The 18,865-nt window shown below is 45.2% G+C and overlaps 1 protein-coding gene across 1 annotated transcript in view; it reads left to right on the top strand.

Annotated features, from left to right (window-relative positions):
* The window catches only part of ASTN2 (astrotactin 2), a 945,680-nt gene that overhangs the window by 606,654 nt on the left and 320,161 nt on the right, over positions 1-18,865 (top strand). Inside the window, exon 10 of the mRNA XM_040442406.1 lies at positions 8,225-8,375. Within this exon, the coding sequence (XP_040298340.1) occupies positions 8,225-8,375 (151 nt within the window). The remainder of the gene's footprint in view (positions 1-8,224; positions 8,376-18,865) is intronic.

Here is an 18,865-nt window from a genome sequence, read left to right as displayed (position 1 = left end):
TGCAAAAGTTGGTGTGGTTTAGTAGGAAGAGGTGTTGCCTATAACTTTCAGACAGAAAAACTAAAGGCAGAAAATGGCACAAATCTTGGCATATATCTACGCCAGGCTCGGATTGGCCCACAGGGGAATAGGTAGGCCCCTAGTCTCCCACCCCCTGCACAAGTGGCACATAACACAATAGACTTACTGCACTGCATACATATATTCACCCAGCCTATGTTCATATAAAAAACATGATAGATTATTAAAGAAATTACCCAGTTTATTATTATAGATGCAATCAGATAGCCGAGATGACTTATAGAGGAAAGCTGCCAGTATCCTCTTTACCGCAGGACCTACCTTCTCAAAGTTGCTGCAGGGACCCCCATATTCAATCATCTGGTAGCATCTTGCCGCTGTGTGAGCAGGTAATATTTGAATGTATGGTAAAAATACATTTTACTGGTGGGCCTGAGGCACCCTAGTCTGACACTGATCTATGCTCATTCATAGTGGATTTTAGGAAAATCCAAAATGCACCAAATTTATTAACAGGTGTGTGTCTTTTAATAAATTTGATGCATATCGCTCCAACAATCATTTTTTAAGCTTGATGTATGAAACGGCAGAACTAACAATTGGAGAAAACGGCCTGCAGATAGTTTTTGACATCTAAATCACCAATGCTTACTTGAGAAGCAGACTTTAAATGCAGCAGTATTTACTCCAAATGACGTTAATGGAGAACCACGTCAGTGAGTTTCTGAACAAACTTCTTAGCGGGAACTACAAGATATAATTATCTGAAGCAGGGTTCTTGAAAGAAATCTTTGTTAATATTTGCACAAAAACAGCTTGGGTTTTTTTGTGGGTAATTTGGTGGAAATCTGCATGGTTTTTCAGTCTGATGCTGTCTGTCAGAGACGGTAAAACTGTGGTTAGATGAAGTTTTTCCTTTAGTCAGACATCATATATTTAGATTATTCTTTAAAGGGAATCTGTAATCGCGATCTTGGACTATTATCTGCAGAAATACATGAGTAGTCCAGATTGCCATTTCCTTACTATATACTATCCGTTGATGCCCTGTTGCTCTGAAATATACACTCACCTAAAGAATTATTAGGAACACCATACTAATACGGTGTTGGACCCCCTTTTGCCTTCAGAACTGCCTTAATTCTACGTGGCATTGATTCAACAAGGTGCTGATAGCATTCTTTAGAAATGTTGGCCCATATTGATAGGATAGCATCTTGCAGTTGATGGAGATTTGAGGGATGCACATCCAGGGCACGAAGCTTCCGTTCCACCACATCCCAAAGATGCTCTATTGGGTTGAGATCTGGTGACTGTGTGGGCCATTTTAGTACAGTGAACTCATTGTCATGTTCAAGAAACCAATTTGAAATGATTCGAGCTTTGTGACATGGTGCATTATCCTGCTGGAAGTAGCCATCAGAGGATGGGTACATGTTCTAATTCTGTTTACGCCAAATTCGGACTCTACCATTTGAATGTCTCAACAGAAATCGAGACTCATCAGACCAGGCAACATTTTTCCAATCTTCAACAGTCCAATTTTGGTGAGCTTGTGCAAATTGTAGCCTCTTTTTCCTATTTGTAGTGGAGATGAGTGGTAATCGGTGGGGTCTTTTGCTGTTGTAGCCCATCCGCCTCAAGGTTGTGCGTGTTGTGGCTTCACAAATGCTTTGCTGCATACCTCGGTTGTAACGAGTGGTTATTTCAGTCAACGTTGCTCTTCTGTCAGCTTGAATCAGTCGGCCCATTCTCCTCTGACCTCTAGCATCCACAAGGCATTTTTGCCCACAGGACTGCCGCATACTGGATGTTTTTCCCTTTTCACACCATTCTTTGTAAACCCTAGAAATGGTTGTGCGTGAAAATCCCAGTAACTGAGCAGATTGTGAAATACTCAGACCGGCCCGTCTGGCACCAACAACCATGCCACGCTCAAAATTGCTTAAATCACCTTTCTTTCCCATTCTGACATTCAGTTTGGAGTTCAGGAGATTGTCTTGACCAGGACCACACCCTAAATGCATTGAAGCAACTGCCATGTGATTGGTTGACTAGATAATTTCATTAATGAGAAATAGAACAGGTGTTCCTAATAATTCTTTAGGTGAGTGTATAGTCTGGACTGCTTTGCTAACATAATGGAGCGCACTCATGTACTCATGTCATGGGGGGGGGGCGCAGCTTTAAACAGGGTGGGGGGGCAGTAAGAGAATAAAAATAGTGACCTGGACTCCTTATCTGCAGTACTACTTATATATTACAGCAGATAAATAGTCCAATATTGTTGTGACAGATTATCTCAGTATAATACAGTTGTTCAGCCGAAATCAACATTTTAAAGGGGTTGTCTCACTTCAGCAAATAGCATTTACTGTATCATGTAGACAATGTTAAAGAGGACCTTTCACTAGAATAAAATTTTTTAATTAAGCAGACAGACATGGAGAGCGGCTCCCAGGGATCTCCCTGAACTTACTATTATCCCTGGGCGCCGCTCCGTTCTCCCGGTATAGGCTCCGGTATCTTCATATGTTCAGCTCAACTGGGTGGAGCCTGCCGGCGTCTCCTTCTCCCAGGCTGTCGCGCTGGCCAATCGCAGCGCTCAGCTCATAGCCTGAGAGTTTTTTTTCCTTTGTTGGCTCGATTGGCCACCTCTGCATCACAGATACAAGGTGGCCAGGACAGAAGCTGCTGCGCATGATTGACGCACTCCCACAGTCCCAGCCACCTGAGAGTCTGGCGCTTTTTACTATAGTGCACAAGCATGGCCACTAGGGCTAAAACATTACTCGATTGAATCAAGCAATTCTACACAAAAGATTTCCTCAATGCAAATTTTTGGCATCGAGGATTCATTTGTGTCATGTGACCATGGAGCGGGAGTGAAGAGCTTGCTATTACTCACCGCTCCGTGGTCACCCGCCGGCCCGTACCGCACTGTATCCTGACACATCGTCAAGTCATAGTGCACATAAGCGCGCACTATGACCCCATGCTGTGTGACGCCAGGACGGCAGTGCAGCGCGCAGAGAAGAAGATAGAGGAGCTGTGGAGCGGCGCCCCTATAGGAAAGGTAAGTACTGGCGCTGGGAACATGGTTAGGAGGGGAAGATGGTGGCACTGGGGGGAAAGCTTGTGGCACTGGGGGGCAGCTGGTGGCACTGAGGGAGCAGCTCATGGCACTGGGGGGAGGCTTTGGCATGGCAGCTGATGGCACTGGGGTGGCAGCTGGTGGCACTGGGGTGGCAGCTGGTGGCACAGGCGGAGAATCTGATGGCACTGAGGGGGCAGCTGATGGCACTGAGGGGAAAGCTGATGGCACTGGGGGGAGCCTGATGGCACTGGGGTGGCAGCTGATGGCACTGGGTTGGCAGCTTATGGCACTGAGGGGGCAGCTGATGGCACCGAGGGGGCTGCTGATGGCACTGGGGGGAGCCTAATGGCACTGGGGGGACAGCTGATGGCTCTGGGGGGCAGCTTATGGCACTGAGGGGGCAGATGATGGCACTGGGGGGGAAGCTGATGGCACTGGGGGGAAGCTGATGGCACTGGGGTTGCAGCTGATGGCACTGGGGTGGCAGCTGGTGGCACAATGGGGCAGCTGGTGGCACTGGGGGCAAGATGATGGCACTGGGGGGGAACCTGATGGCATGGGGGGCAGCTGATGGCACGGGGGGCTCATGAGTTTTTATAAAGAAAAACGTTCTTTTAATTTGTTTTTTGTTATTAGAGTGCTCAGTTGGAATAATCGATAGAATACTCGATTACAAAAATAGTCGATAGCTGCAGCCCTAACGGTCACCACTGTTGGATTTCAGGGTGGTCATAACCCCTGGATATGAGCAGTGTATAATGTGATGGAAAAATGAATCCAGCCAGCAAAGGAAGCAATATGGACAATCACAATACATTAGAAAGTACCATAACTCTCTATACATGATGAATGCCATTTGCTGAAGTGAGACAACCCCTTTAAATGTACACATACAAATATACATATGGAGAGTGCCTTGAAAGTGTGATTGCCCTGTTGTTTCTGACTTTTAAAGAGTATTTCTGGGTTCAAAGTCAAATCTCCAAAACACCAATTTTGTGAATATTATCTGCCTACAATCCCCCATTTTTTGTTGCCGTATTGGGGTTAGACTATCTTGCATCCTCCTACCATACTCCAGTGATTGCTTACATTCAGCACTTCCTTCCTGCCCCTGACATCATTCTTTCCCATGTTTTATGGCAATCTCCGCTCAGCCAACGCTAACAACTCCCATATGAAAGTCACATAACATCGGATCTAATGATTGTCAATGGTGTTACAGTGTGACAAATGACATGCCGCAACTCTGAAGCACTAGTTGTAAACAATTCAGGCCTGATGTGTTGCAAGTCACAAGTGGACATAATTTTACTACATCGACTATAATGTAATTCTTATTGCACGACAGCAATTTGCAGAGAAGTCGCAATATTTTTTTGTTGCGTGACTTGTCACACCTGGCGCTGTGTGGCCCCAGATTAAACTTGGGGCTACATGCAATCTTGGCTGCAACACTTGTTGCGCAACCAAGGAGTGCAGCTATAGAAATTAATGGGGTTGCAGCACACCTCACAAGCTGCCGTTATTTCAGGATTTTATTGCAATCCTGGGGTTGCGATTGTGCCAAACTTGTGACTTGTGCTGCAACCCCATTCATTTCTTTGGCTGTGCTACTACACAGCAATCCTTGGTTGCATGCACTGGCGGATCCAGGGGGGGGGCAACGGGGCAATTGCCCCCCCCCCCCGAGCTGCTCAGAAGTGGGGGGCGGCGGCAGGGCACAGGGAGATGAGAGCTTCCATTGTGGAAGCTCTCATCTCCATAGTCATCTGTATCGCCGTCCTCAGGACAGCGATACAGATGACTGTGCTGAGGCAGGGGAGGGAGAGGCGTGTCCCTTTCCCTTCCTCCGATAGGCTGCAGGCACTAGGCCAGCAGCCTATCAGAGGCCGGCGCAGGCGGCGCGATGATGTCATCGCGCCGCCTGAGCCGTACAGCGCGGGACACAGGCCGGAAGAGGCCTGCATCGCATCGCTGCCAAGGAGGTAAGTATAAGTGTTTATTTTTTTTTGTGTACAATACTGGTGGCTACTGGCACATAATGAGGGGCTCTGGCTACTGGCACATAATGGGGGGCTCTGGCTACTGGCACATAATGGGGGGCTCTGGCTACTGGCACATAATGGGGGGCTGTCATTACTAGCACATAATGGGGGGGCTGTCATGACTAGCACATAATGGGGGGGCTGTCATTACTAGCACATAATGGGGGGGCTGTCATTACTGGCACATAATGGGGGGCTGTCATTACTGGCACATAATGGGGGGCTGTCATTACTGGCACATAATGGGGGGGCTGTCATTACTGGCACATAATGGGGGGGGCTGTCATTACTGGCACATGATGGGGGGGCTGTTATTACTGGCACATGATGGGGCTGTTATTACTGGCACATGATGGGGGGCTGTTATTACTGGCACATTATTGGGGGCACTATAGGGGCATCTACTGAGGCCACAAAGAACGGTTATTTTATATGGGGGGCTCTGTACAGTAGAATTTTATACTGGGACACATTATTGTGGGTACTATGAGGAAGGGGGGAGAGGAGGACTATGGGGTCATCTACGGGGGGCACTAAGAAGGGGTATTTTATACTTGCAAATTATGGGGGACACTGAGGGCATCTACTGGGGCATTTTATACTGGTACATTATGGGGGGCACTAGGAGGAAGGGGGAAGAGGAGCACTATGGAGGCATTTACTGGGGGCACTATATAGGGGTATTTTATACTGGCACATTATGGGGGCACTATGGGGACATTACAAGGGGGTATTTTCTGCACTGTCACATTATAAGGAGAATTATTTCTACTGGGAGGCATTATGGTGGGCTTTATTACTCCCCCATGGTATGAGCCCACTAGTAGCAGCACCAGCCTCTCCCTGCTCTGCTATCCCTCTGCCCATTCTCCAAATCCTTATTATGAAATCTTTCTCATTAGGATAAAGCACAACATCAGGTCCACCGAGCGCCCGGCCAAAGTGTTGAAGTGGTGTCCGAGATCCCCAAGGGCCAAGCCAAGTAATAGTAAGTTTTCATGTGAAATATGTTTATGTTATACACATATAGCCTACACTGTGCCACACAATATATAGTATACCTCTACACTGTGCCCCACAATATAAAGTATACCTCTACACTGTGCCACACAATATACAGTATACCGCTACACTGTGTAGTCTGTTCTATAAGCACCATTGTTTTGTGGCGGCGGACAGAAAATAATCTGGAAGTGCCCCTCCCGAGACCAGGCTCTGGATCCGCCACTGGTTGCATGATGAGTGTCGCAGCCAAGATTGCAGTGTAGCCCCAGGTTAAGCCAAACTCTAATTCTAACACACACAAGAGACCACACCAAAAACCTAGACAAAAGTCCCACAGCCCCCAAAACACAATACTTTCCTAAATGCTATTTTCAGCATGCCAATTTCTTCATGTGACCTACATTTTCTGGGAGCCCATACACTTTAGTAAAATGCTGTTCATTCACTGGCCAAAGACAATTCCAGAGAGCCTGATTGGGATTTCATGAGAAGTTTAGTGGGGTCACTTACAGTAACTGGCTTTCGGTTCGGGGAAAGAGCATAACACAGGTAAGTATTTTTAATTTGAAAAGTAAAGCATGTGGGCAGCTACAAATAGGTGGGGATTTACCTGGAAGCCCAGAGAACCCTTTTATGCAAAATGTAACATAATATCAATTTAGAAAACCCAAAAATATGTTTTTATTTTATTTTTAAAGGACTTAAGTTTCTGTATCTAACATCAACTAGCCCTATGAATGAAAGATTTTGCTGTAAATTGCTGCAGTTTTGGATCATGTAGCAAGTAAAGGTAAAGCAGATAGCCTAACCTTTGCTTGCCGTATGACCACATGGTTCCCAACCATGCAGCAAAAATCACCAGGAGACACGATCTTGGTGCCCATACACATTACAAACTGTAACTAATGAATAAGCTCTTTTTTTGGCCAACAGTTATTTCTCCTGGTTAGGAGTATATTTTCTCCTACCGATCTGATAAGCATAGTCAATCAGTATTCTGATCCTGGAAAACCTCTTTCACCCCTTTGTGCCATAAACAATTTTTGTTTTTCCCTTTTTTTTGTTTTTTTTTTCACTGCCTTCTAAAAAACATAACCTTTTATTTGATTGCTCACATAGTTGTATGAGGTTTTATTTTTTGCAAGACAAGTGGTTTTTTTTCTAATGCCATTTAATTTACCGGGATTTTTTTTTCCTTTCTAAAATTACAAATCTCCAAAGGAACTGACAAAAATGGATGCAAAATAAACGGGTTCTCAAAACAAAGGATCCATTTAAAAAAACAATTGTTCTTCTGATGGATCAAAAGAACGGAAAACAACAGACGTGTGAATGCTGTAACACGTCCATTTTTCACTGTCGTGTGAATGTAGCCTAAGGGCTGTTTCACACGAACGGATGCCATGCGTGTCATCCGCTGCGTGAAAGACAGCCAAGCCACGCACTGGACAGCAGAGACACGGAGCATTAACATGAGTGATAATGCTCCGTGCCTCTCTGTGATCTTTTTACTACAAAATCACAGTGAGATAAAGTTGTCACCGTTATTTTGTAGTAAAAAGATCACAGAGAGGCACGGAGCATTATCAGTCAGGTTAATACTCCGTGTCTCTGCTGTCCAGTGCAGGGCTTGGCTGTCTTTCTCGCAGCAGATGACACGCACGGCATCCACTCGTGTGAAACAGCCCTTAGGGTGCCTGCACACAATGTGGATTACATGTGGTTTTTCTGTGTGTATTTTCATTATTTCCATGCGAAATGTTTTGAGACATACAGTACATTGTAATTTTAGTCATTGTAACTGGATACCATGACTTTACGGAAAACTAGTAACTGATTCCTAACCTGATGTGACCTCAACCTGAAGAACCAGTGTATAATATTGTAAAATCTTCATTGTTACATATGTTTCTATGGTTGTTAAGTGAAGACCATGCTTCTGCTATTTCTGGAATGAGTATCATATACATATCGTTACATGATTTATTCGATAAGCAAATTATATTGAGTGTGTGGCATCCCAGGAATAATTACACTTCTCTCCCTTATACAGTGAGGAAGCCCTTTTGGCAACGCATTTTGAATCAGTTGATGACCTTCTTTCATCCTTTGGTCCAGTTCGAGATTGCTCATTCAGTAATGGTGGCTGTTCCCGTAATTTTAAGTGTGTTTCAGAGCGTAAAGTTGATTCTACAGGATGTGTGGTGAGTCAGATTTTACATTTGGGTTTTGTCATTATAATAATGTAACCTATAATGTACCTATTTCTATTGTATCCTAAAAAGTGTACCAATATTTTTTTTCTGGGTGTTTTACCTAGAAAAAAAATAGTTTGTTAACCCCTAACACTCCCACGCCACGAACATTACTAGCTAATGGCACATTCCTCCTTTGTGGTCCCTCATGATGTATGTTTGTGTCTATGTTTGCAATGAGGAGCCACAAGGGATCAGTTCTACGTAGTATATTGGCACCATATGCATGATATGAAAGGGAATAAACTTTTCTCAGGTGGGCATACCTCCCACAGAAGCAATTTCTTTTTAAGGGGAAGGAAGCTTGGGAATTTTTCATAAATTAGGTCAGAACGATGTTAAAGAACTTGCACATTCAAGTAAATTACAGGATGCCCTGAGAAGTTTAAAAGTCTGGATAGAGCAGAGTTCTGTAGACGCATGGCAAGAATGGAAGTGAGGGCAACATCAGTCAAGAAGCAGCATTGAAGGGGTATGTCCACCTGCTGAAGTGAGACAACCCCTTTCAGGTTCTCTAGTAGCAGGATCTGAAAATTTACTCTATTCCATCAAGCAGCTCAGCCGATAGGTTCTTTATCTCTGATCTTATAAACACTCATTATAGCTGAATTCTTATCTTACTGATAAGAATGTGGCTTAAATAAGTGTTTATTACCTTTTTATTAGTTTAGAGATAAAGTTTATTAGATGACCTGCACAACCTGAAAGTAAAAAGTACGATTCACACAGCTGGAAAAACAGTTAACAGAATGTCTCAATATTTTTAATAAAGACCAATTAAAAAATAATTTTCAGCCTAAAATGAGTAAAATGTAATCACACAAAATTGCCCCTGATGGTATACATAGCCTTTGAGGAAAAGAACTGCTTGGTGCTTATGGGGTTGCCAAGAATGTGCAAAGTTGTCATCAAAACAAAAATGGGGTTATGTTAAACAATTCTAAAATATAAACCATATTTTGGTTTGTTTAACATTTTTCTGTTTACTACTTACTTCCATACGTGTTTCTTCATCATTTTCATGTCTTTAATATAAATCTACAATGTAAAAAAAATATAAAAAACTATAATGAAAAGGTGTGTCTAGACTTTCAACTAGCTGACTGGTACTGTATAGAACTGCTGCTGGCAGTTCCCTTTGCTCGAAGGGAGACAAGTCCAACTTCCGCTGCTTACAGTAGCATGAGCAACATGTAGCCTGGCATTGTCCTGTTGAAAAACGGCTCATGGGACACTTTGGGAAAAATGTCCATGCTACTAGTTCCACAACAAAATCCAGGTTATGCCAAGCTGTTAGTGTATCTGAAATAAAGACTTGAGGGGTCCGGCTACATTATGACACTCAACACCATAATCACGGTAGTAGGACTGATGTCATGTTGCCTTGTGCAAGTCTCTTCACTGGGTTGTGGTCCCCAGACCAATCTCTGGGTATCATTGCATCTGATACAAAAGCAGGAATCCTCGCTGAAGAGTATAAACCCCCATTCCAGCCTCCAATGCCATTTTGCTGTACACCATGATAGGGAGTTGTGACATGAGGTCAATTAAACACCAGTAGCTGGACATCTGGCTTGTAGCCCAATCTCATGCAAAAACCTTTGGCTGGTTTGTGGAGACACTGTTTGTCACCCTAGGCTTGGGATATGATATCCAATTTCACTTGCTGTGCAGAATGGATGACTAAGTCATCTCCTTCTACCGGCAGATCAAGGTGGCCACAGGGCTTCATAAACCTGTGCATGATATTGCGAGTATCAATACATGTGCAGAGGATATGCTCACGAATCTGCATCAACAAATTAGCATGAGCTGCTAAACTAGTTTTAACTGTTCACCGATTCTTTTGTATATCATCTGCGCATTAGCTGAAACTTGCAGAGCATATTCGATTTGTACAAAGAAATCAATTTGCTGATCCTTAGTGTATATATATATATATATATATATATATATATATATATATATACAGATGTTCAACATTGTTATGCTGATTCTTCATCATCATTGATTGTTCCAAGGTTTTTACCTTTCTTTTGTGCACTAAACACCATTTCAGCTGACAAGTTATGAGGGGTTCTGTGATTTCTGATATTTGATATGATGTGCAAGATCTCTTGGGAACGTCTATGTGTTATACCCCTATTAAAAATAACCCAAATGATTCAGGAATGTTATTGAAAATCAACAAAAAATTACAAATTAGGTAGATGTAGATGCTACACATATTTCCCCAAGGATAGTATTAAAATATGAGCCAGACATTGCTATTACTGCCTGAGGCAGCTCTTTTGCTCCTGTCCAACATAACTCAATAGACTGAGAACCCATAGTGGATGTTAAGCGACTGCATTAATAATAGAGCATCTACTTTCTGTTATTTTAGCTGTACACAAATTCCAATATCAAGTATTTTCAGATGACCACGTGATCTACACACCAAGAGTATCTTTGAACTCATTGAAATCATTATTGAGTTGCCATAAAAATGATAATGGGGAGTAAACTAAATAATGTAATATAAAAAGACAAAAAAATATGCAAACAGTCATGTGTAAAGTTTTTCTAATAGTATTCAAGGATAAAAGTGATGGGATGGAACAAATGATAAAAGATTGACCGCAGAATAATTTATTAAACATTAAATTTATAGATATGCTATTTCCTGCTGACTCTAAGGCCTCAGGCCGTGCCTGTATTGTGGTCCACAATATATGGGCACCGGCCCACGGATGAGGACCCATTCACTTGAATGGATCCTCAATCTGGAAGATACGGTGCGGAGGCACAGAGCGGAAGATCATGGAAGCACTACGGAGTGCTTACTTGGCATTTCGATCTGTGCCTCTGCAACACAAAAAATTAGAACATGCTCTATTTTTCTGTGGTGCAGATGGATCGCGGACCCATTCAAGTTGAATAGCACTGCATCCATCAGCACCGGCCACACGGACTGAGTTTGTGCATTGGGGACCGCAATGTGGGGTCCCCAATGCACGGCACTTGCGGCACACATTCGTGTTCATGAGTTCTTATAGTCAGTATTGCCTCCTACATGACTGTATTAAAAAACACAATGCATGACAGATCCAGAAAAGATTGGCATTCATCTTTCTTCTTACCAGGAAAGTTGGATTGATCCAGGAGTTTGTTGCCAAGTAAAGAATCTAGAGTCATACATAATACAGTTAAAATAGAAGTTTACATACACTATATAAAAAGACACAAATGCATATTTTTCTCAATATCTGACATGAAATCAGAATAAACCTTTCCTATTTTTGGTCAAATAGGATTACCATAATTATTATTATTTGCCAAATGCCAAGATAATGAGAGAGAGAATGTTTTAAGGCATTTTTGTCACGAGTAGGAGGTCCCAGGAGAGACCACCGCGTCGTCAAGCAATAAACAAACGGAAATCAGGTACAGACACATAAGAGTTTATTGCACAAACAAAAACATGGAAGGCAGCACAGACAAAACATGAGCTCTATGTACCGTCAGCACAGTGGGAGAAACCCCCACTGCGCCACTGTCTAGTAATACTCCAGAGGGGCGTGACTAAGCAACTCCTGGTATTCACAAGGGCCCCAGAAGGTAGGGTTAGGCTTTGCCGCAGGAAGTTGCCAGGGTCCACTCTGGAGCGTGAACTAGACAGTGACAGCAGGAACGAATGGACAACAGGTACCAGAAGGTACCGACGGCACATAGGCACACATAACAGACAGGCAAATACAAAACAGGGCAACTAATAACACAAGCAGAGGTACATAGCAAGGAAACAGGAGTGACAATGAGCAGAGAAGGACTTGCTCCACCAGCGGTATACTGTGTGGCCTTGCGCATAGCACTCTGCAGCTAGGCGCGCTGCAGCAAGGGCTTACTGAACCGAGACATATGAATACACACAGAGTAACTAAAACATAACTGGCAGAGCAGATAACAGAAAGACAGGAAAGAGGACGGGAAAGAGGACGTCAATGAACAAGTAGGGAAACCCACAGAGCACAGACAGACAGACACAGGTCCCATGGGTCAGCAGCATGGGAGAGAGAGTACAAACTAGGAGCAGGACAGACAACACACACCAGGAGAGCTGACACAGAACTGAGGAAACCTCAGCCTTAGGCCTCATGCACACGACCGTATTTTTTTGCGGTCCGCAAAACGGGGTTCCGTTTTTCCGTGATCCGTGACCGTTTTTTCGTCCGTGGGTCTTCCTTGATTTTTGGAGGATCCACGGACATGAAAAAAAAGTCGTTTTGGTGTCCGCCTGGCCGTTCGGAGCCAAACGGATCCATCCTGAATTGCAATGCAAGTCAATGGGGACGGATCCGTTTGACGTTTACACAATATGGTGCAATTTCAAACGGATCCGTCCCCCATTGACTTTCAATGTAAAGTCAGGAGTTAATATACCATCGGATCGGAGTTTTCTCCAATCCGATGGTATATTTTAACTTGAAGCGTCCCCCTCACCATGGGAACGCCTCTATGTTAGAATATACCATCGGATTTGAGTTACATCGTGAAACTCAAATCCGACAGTATATTCTAACACAGAGGCGTTCCCATGGTGATGGGGACGCTTCAGGTTAGAATATACTAAAAGAACTGTGTACATGACTGCCCCCTGCTGCCTGGCAGGTGCTGCCAGACAGCAGGGGGCAGCCCCCCCCTGTAGTTAACATATTGGTGGCCAGTGGGCCCCCCCTCCCCTGTAGTTAACTCATTGGTGGCCAGTGGGCCCCCCCTCCCCTGTAGTTAACTCATTGTTGGCCAGTGGGCCCCCCTCCCCTGTAGTTAACTCATTGGTGGCCAGTGCGGCCGGCCCCCCTCCCTCCCCTGTAGTTAACTCGTTGGTGGCCAGTGGGCCTTCTCCCCTCCCTCCCCCTCCTAATTAAAATCTCCCCCCTATTATTGGTGGCAGCGGAGTGTACCGATCGGAGTCCCAGTTTAATCGCTGAGGCTCCGATCGGTAACCATGGCAACCAGGACGCTACTGCAGTCCCGGTTGCCATGGTTACTTAGCAATTTGTAGAACCATTATACTTACCTGCGAGCTGCGATGTCTGCGTCCGGTCGGGAGCTCCTCCTACTGGTACGTGACAGGTCCGGCCGGGAGCTCCTCCTACTGGTAAGTGACATGACCAGCGATTAAACTGGGACTCCGATCGGTACACTCCGCTGCCACCAATGATAAGGGGGAGATTTTAATTAGGAGGGGGAGGGAGGGGAGAAGGCCCACTGGCCACCAACGAGTTAACTACAGGGGAGGGAGGGGGGGCCCACTGGCCACCAACGAGTTAACTACAGGGGAGGGAGGGGGGCCGGCCGCACTGGCCACCAATGAGTTAACTACAGGGGAGGGGGGGGCCCACTGGCCACCAATGAGTTAACTACAGGGGATGGGGGGGCCGGCCGCACTGGCCACCAATGAGTTAACTACAGGGGAGGGAGGGGGGGGCCCACTGGCCAACAATGAGTTAACTACAGGGGAGGGAGGGGGGGGGCCGGCCACACTGGCCACCAATGTGTTAACTACAGGGGGGGGCTGCCCCCTGCTGCCTGGCAGCACCTGCCAGGCAGCAGGGGGCAGTCATGTACACAGTTCTGTTAGTATATTCTAACCTGAAGCGTCCCCATCACCATGGGAACGCCTCTGTGTTAGAATATACTGTCGGTTCTGAGTTTTCACGAAGTGAAAACTCAGCTATGAAAAAGCTTTTATGCAGACGGATCTTCGGATCCGTCTGTATAAAAACTAACCTACGGCCACGGATCACGGACACGGATGCCAATCTTGTGTGCATCCGTGTTCTTTCACTGACCCATTGACTTGAATGGGTCCGTGAACCGTTGTCCGTCAAAAAAATAGGACAGGTCATATTTTTTTGACGGACAGGATACACGGATCACGGTCTCGGCTGCAAAACGGTGCAATGGGTCCGTGAAAAAAAAAACGGAAAACGGCACAACGGCCACGGGTGCACACAACGGTCGTGTGCAGGAGGCCTTATATACAGGTTCCATGGGTGCAGCAGAGAGGCCACACCCATGGAGCAGACAGAGAGGATTAACTCCTAATAGACACACAGGGGAGTTAACCCATAAAGAACCACAAATGACACACAGGAACGGAGCTGCAGCGAGAGCATAGACAGAAGGTCACAGCCAGAGGTAATGACTGTGACAATTTTTATTACTTTCTGCAATGTCATAAGTTTACATACACTAAGATTACTATGCCTTTAAATAATTCTGGACTGCCCATATGATGATGTCATGTGTTCAGAAGCTTCTGTTGGGTTTGTTGTTGAGTTAATTAGAGACACACCTGTGGATGTATTTAAATGCACACCTGAAACACACTGCTTCTTTGTGTACCATCATGGGAAAGTCTAAAGAAATCAGCCAAGATATCAGGAAGATAATTGAGGACTTGTACAAGTCTGTCTCAACCTTGGGTGCAATTTCAAGATACCTGAAGATGCCTCGTTCATCTGTACAAACAATTATATACAAGTACAAACAAGATGGGAATGTCCAGCCATCATACCGCTCAGGAAGGAGATGGGTTCTGTGTCCTAGAGATGAATGTGCTTTGGTCCGACATGTGCATATCAACCCAAGAACAAAAGCAAAAGACCTTGTGAAGATGATGGCGGAAGCTGGTAAGATTATTTCAATATCCACAGTGAAACAAGTACTGTATCAACATGGGCTGAAAGGCCACTCTACCAGGAAGAAGCCATTACTCCAAAAGAAACAAAAAAAAAGCCAGATTAATGTTTGCAAATGCACACAGGGACAAAGACCTACATTTTTGGAGATCTGTCCTGTGGTCTGACAAAACTAAAATTGAACTTTTTAGCCATAATGACCATCGTTAAGTTTGGAGGAAAAAGAGAGAAAGAACACCATCCCAACTGTGAAACACGGGGGTGGAAGCATAATGTTGTGGGGTTGTTTTGCTGCAGGAGGGACTGGTGCACGTCACAAAATGGATGGCATCATGAGAAAAGAAGATTATGTGGAAATACTGAAGCAACAACTCAAGACATCAGCCGGGAAGTTAAAGCTTGGGCGCAAATGGGTCTTCCAAATAGACCATAACCCGAAGCATACTGCCAAACTGGTTACAAAGTGGCTTAAGTATAACAAAGTCAATGTTTTGGAGTGGCCATCACAAAGCCCTGATCTCAATCCTATTGAAAATGTATTGGCAAAGATAAAAAGGCAGGTGCGAGCAAGGCAACCAACAAACATGGCTCAGTTACACTAGTTTTGTCAGGAGGAATGGGCCCAAATTCCAACCAACTATTGTGAGAAGCTTGTGAAGGATATCCAAAATGTTTGACCCAAGTAATACAGTTTTAAGGGCAATGGTTCCAAATATTAATGAAATGTATGTAAACTTTTGACTTTGCAGAAAGTAATACAAATGCCTTATAACATTCTTTCTTTCATTATTCTGGCATTTGGCAAATAATAATAATAATTATGGTAATCCTAATTGACCAAACACAGGAAAGTTTTATTCTGATTTCATGTCAGATATTGAGAAAAACATGCATATGTGTCTTTTTATATAGTGTATGTAAACTTCTGGTTTTAACTTTGTATTAAAGGGATTTTCCCACTAAAGTAAAGCCGAAAATAATTGTCAAGCAAACACTGACCAGGCAGATAGGTACTTCTCCCAACTATCTCATAAACATGCACTCTCAACTTGATTGAGCGTGCTTTTTAATTTTAATTGAGAGAGGGCAACACGTCTTTACCAGCCAACTCAGCCATCTCCCATGAACACAAAGTATTGGACATATTGAAAACCAATCTGACATTACTTCTTGCCCCCATTTGGCATTGGAGGAAAATTGAAAGACATCGATACAAAAAGATTGCTGAATGAGCCTGCCAAAATCATCGAGTTCGGCCATGTTTTGTCTGGCACCTTAAATAATACTGTATTGCTAAAATATGCTAACACTGATCAATGGGTCTCTGATGCTTTACTAAAGGGCCCTTTACACGGGCCGATTCTCGGTCTGATGATTAATAGGAACTCATGTTAGTGATTATCTGGTGTAAAAGTGCAGCCAAATAATTGCATCATTCATGCAGTCACAAAAATCGTTGCTTGTCGGCAGCAGATCGCGCTGTCTAAACAACATCTGCTGCCGGCACACAGTGAATCTGTATGGGGGACGAGTGATGTAATTAGTCATCGCTCCTCCCCATCACTGACGGCACCATTGAGATATTAAACGAAGTATTCAATGAAATTATATCATTAGCTTTTATAGTGGTTTTGTTAAATGTTTTGGAAGTTTTTATTAAAGGGGTTGTCTGTTAAATAAAAACTTGGGCAGTCCCTGTAAATAGTCTAAAATAACAACAGAATTGATATGCACTCCTTTTCTCCCCTGCTTCTTCCAGTGCTGAGCTCCTCCCAGCTGCTGATGTCATCTTCCTGGCTGCAGCAGTGATGCAACATGCACACAGGTTACAATGCAGCCAAGCACTGGCCTCAGCAGAAAACGGATGTGACAGCTGCAGCCAGAAAAACAAACCGCAGAACGTGGTGCAGGAAAAAAAACAAGGGAGGAAAGGGCTAAGTGGGACCATTTACAGGACTGCACAAATGTTTTATTTAACTTGGCTGCCAGGCAGCAGGGGGCAGACCCCCCCCCCCTCCCCAGTTTGAATATCATTGGTGGCCAGTGCGGCCCCCCCCCCCTTCCTCCATTGTAATAAATCGTTGGTGGCACAGTGTGCGCCCCCCCTTCCTCCCTCTATTGTAATAATTCGTTGGTGGCACAGTGTGCCCCCCCCCCGCCTCCCCCCCCTTCCTCCCTCTATTGTAATAATTCGTTGGTGGCACAGTGTGCGCCCCCCCCCCCCCTTCCTCCCTCTATTGTAATAAATTGTTGGTGGCAATCATTGGCCCCCCTCCCTCTATAGCATTAACAACATTGGTGGCCAGTGTGCGGCCTCCCATCTTGCGCCCCCCCCCCCCCCCCGATCATTGGTGGCAGCGGGTTACTAGCAATAGTACAAGATTCATACTTACCTGGGAGCTGTCATGTTCGTGTCCGGCCGGGAGCTCCTCCTACTGGTAAGTGACGGTTCATTTAGCAATGCGCCGCACAGACCTGAGGCTGTCACTTACCAGTAGGTGGAGCTCCCGGCCGGACACGAACATCGCAGCAGCAGGTAAGTATTAATCTTCTACTATTGTACTATTGCTAAGTAACCATGGCAACGAGGACTGTAGTAGCGTCCTGGTTGCCATGGTTACCGATCGGAGCCCCAGCGATTAAACTGGGACTCCGATCGGAACTCCGCTGCCACCAATGATGGGGGGGGAGGGGGGGGGCGAGGGGAGGCTGCCACTGGCCACCAATGTTAATGCTATATAGGGGGGGGGGGGGGGGCGCACACTGTGCTACGATATTACAATAAGGGAGGAGGGGGGGGGGGCGCACACTGCACCAATGAATATACAATAAAGGGAGGGAGGGGGGGGGGCCGCACTGTCCACCAATGATATTCAAACTGGGGAGGGGGGGGGGTCTGCCCCCTGCTGCCTGGCAGCCCTGATCTCTTACAGGGGGCTATGATACGCACAATTAACCCTTCAGGTGCGGCACCTGAGGGGACAACCTCTTTATTTGTGTAAGGCTCTATCTCAGCGGTTCTCAACCTAGGGGTCGCGACCCCTTTGGGGGTCGATCGGCCCTTTCCAGGGGGTCGCCTGAGGCTTCCTATTGTGGGTCCAGGCCCGTCGCTAACAGACAGGCAAAACAAGCAATTGCTTGGGGCCCCGAGCTGGCCCGGGGCCAAGCAGAGCCGGTGCTTGTTTTGCGGCTGAGTAACTCAGAAGATCCGATGGTATATTCTAACCCCCAGGCGTTCCCATGGTGACGGGGACGCTTGCCTGGGGGTTAGAATATCCCATCGGATCTGAGTTTTACGAGCTCAGTGAGATCGTAAAAACTCAAATCCGATGGTATATTCTAACCCCCAGGCGTTCCCATGGTGACAGGGACGCTTGCCTGGGGGTTAGAATATACAGGGCCACGCCGCTCACAGCAGTATGTTTATAAACTAATCAGTAACTACTTTAACTTTATTCATTGCTCATTGCTGAGCTCTTTACTTGGATTATAATTTATTTGGATATGGGATATCTTACTTTGTCTTAGCTCCGGTAATAGCAGGCAGTGCGGGGGGCGGCACTCACTCACTGACGTCACGCGCCTGCTCCTCCCACTAGGCGGCGCAGACGCACTGCCTGCTATTACCGGAGCTAAGACAAAGTAAGATATCCCATATCCAAATAAATTATAATCCAAGTAAAGAGCTCAGCAATGAGCAATGATTAAAGTTAAAGTAGTTACTGATTAGTTTATAAATATACTGCTGTGAGC

The sequence above is a fragment of the Bufo bufo genome, chromosome 8 (genome assembly GCF_905171765.1).
Source record: "Bufo bufo chromosome 8, aBufBuf1.1, whole genome shotgun sequence".
Classification (NCBI taxonomy): domain Eukaryota; kingdom Metazoa; phylum Chordata; class Amphibia; order Anura; family Bufonidae; genus Bufo; species Bufo bufo.
This window is presented reverse-complemented; position numbering and strand designations above follow the sequence as displayed.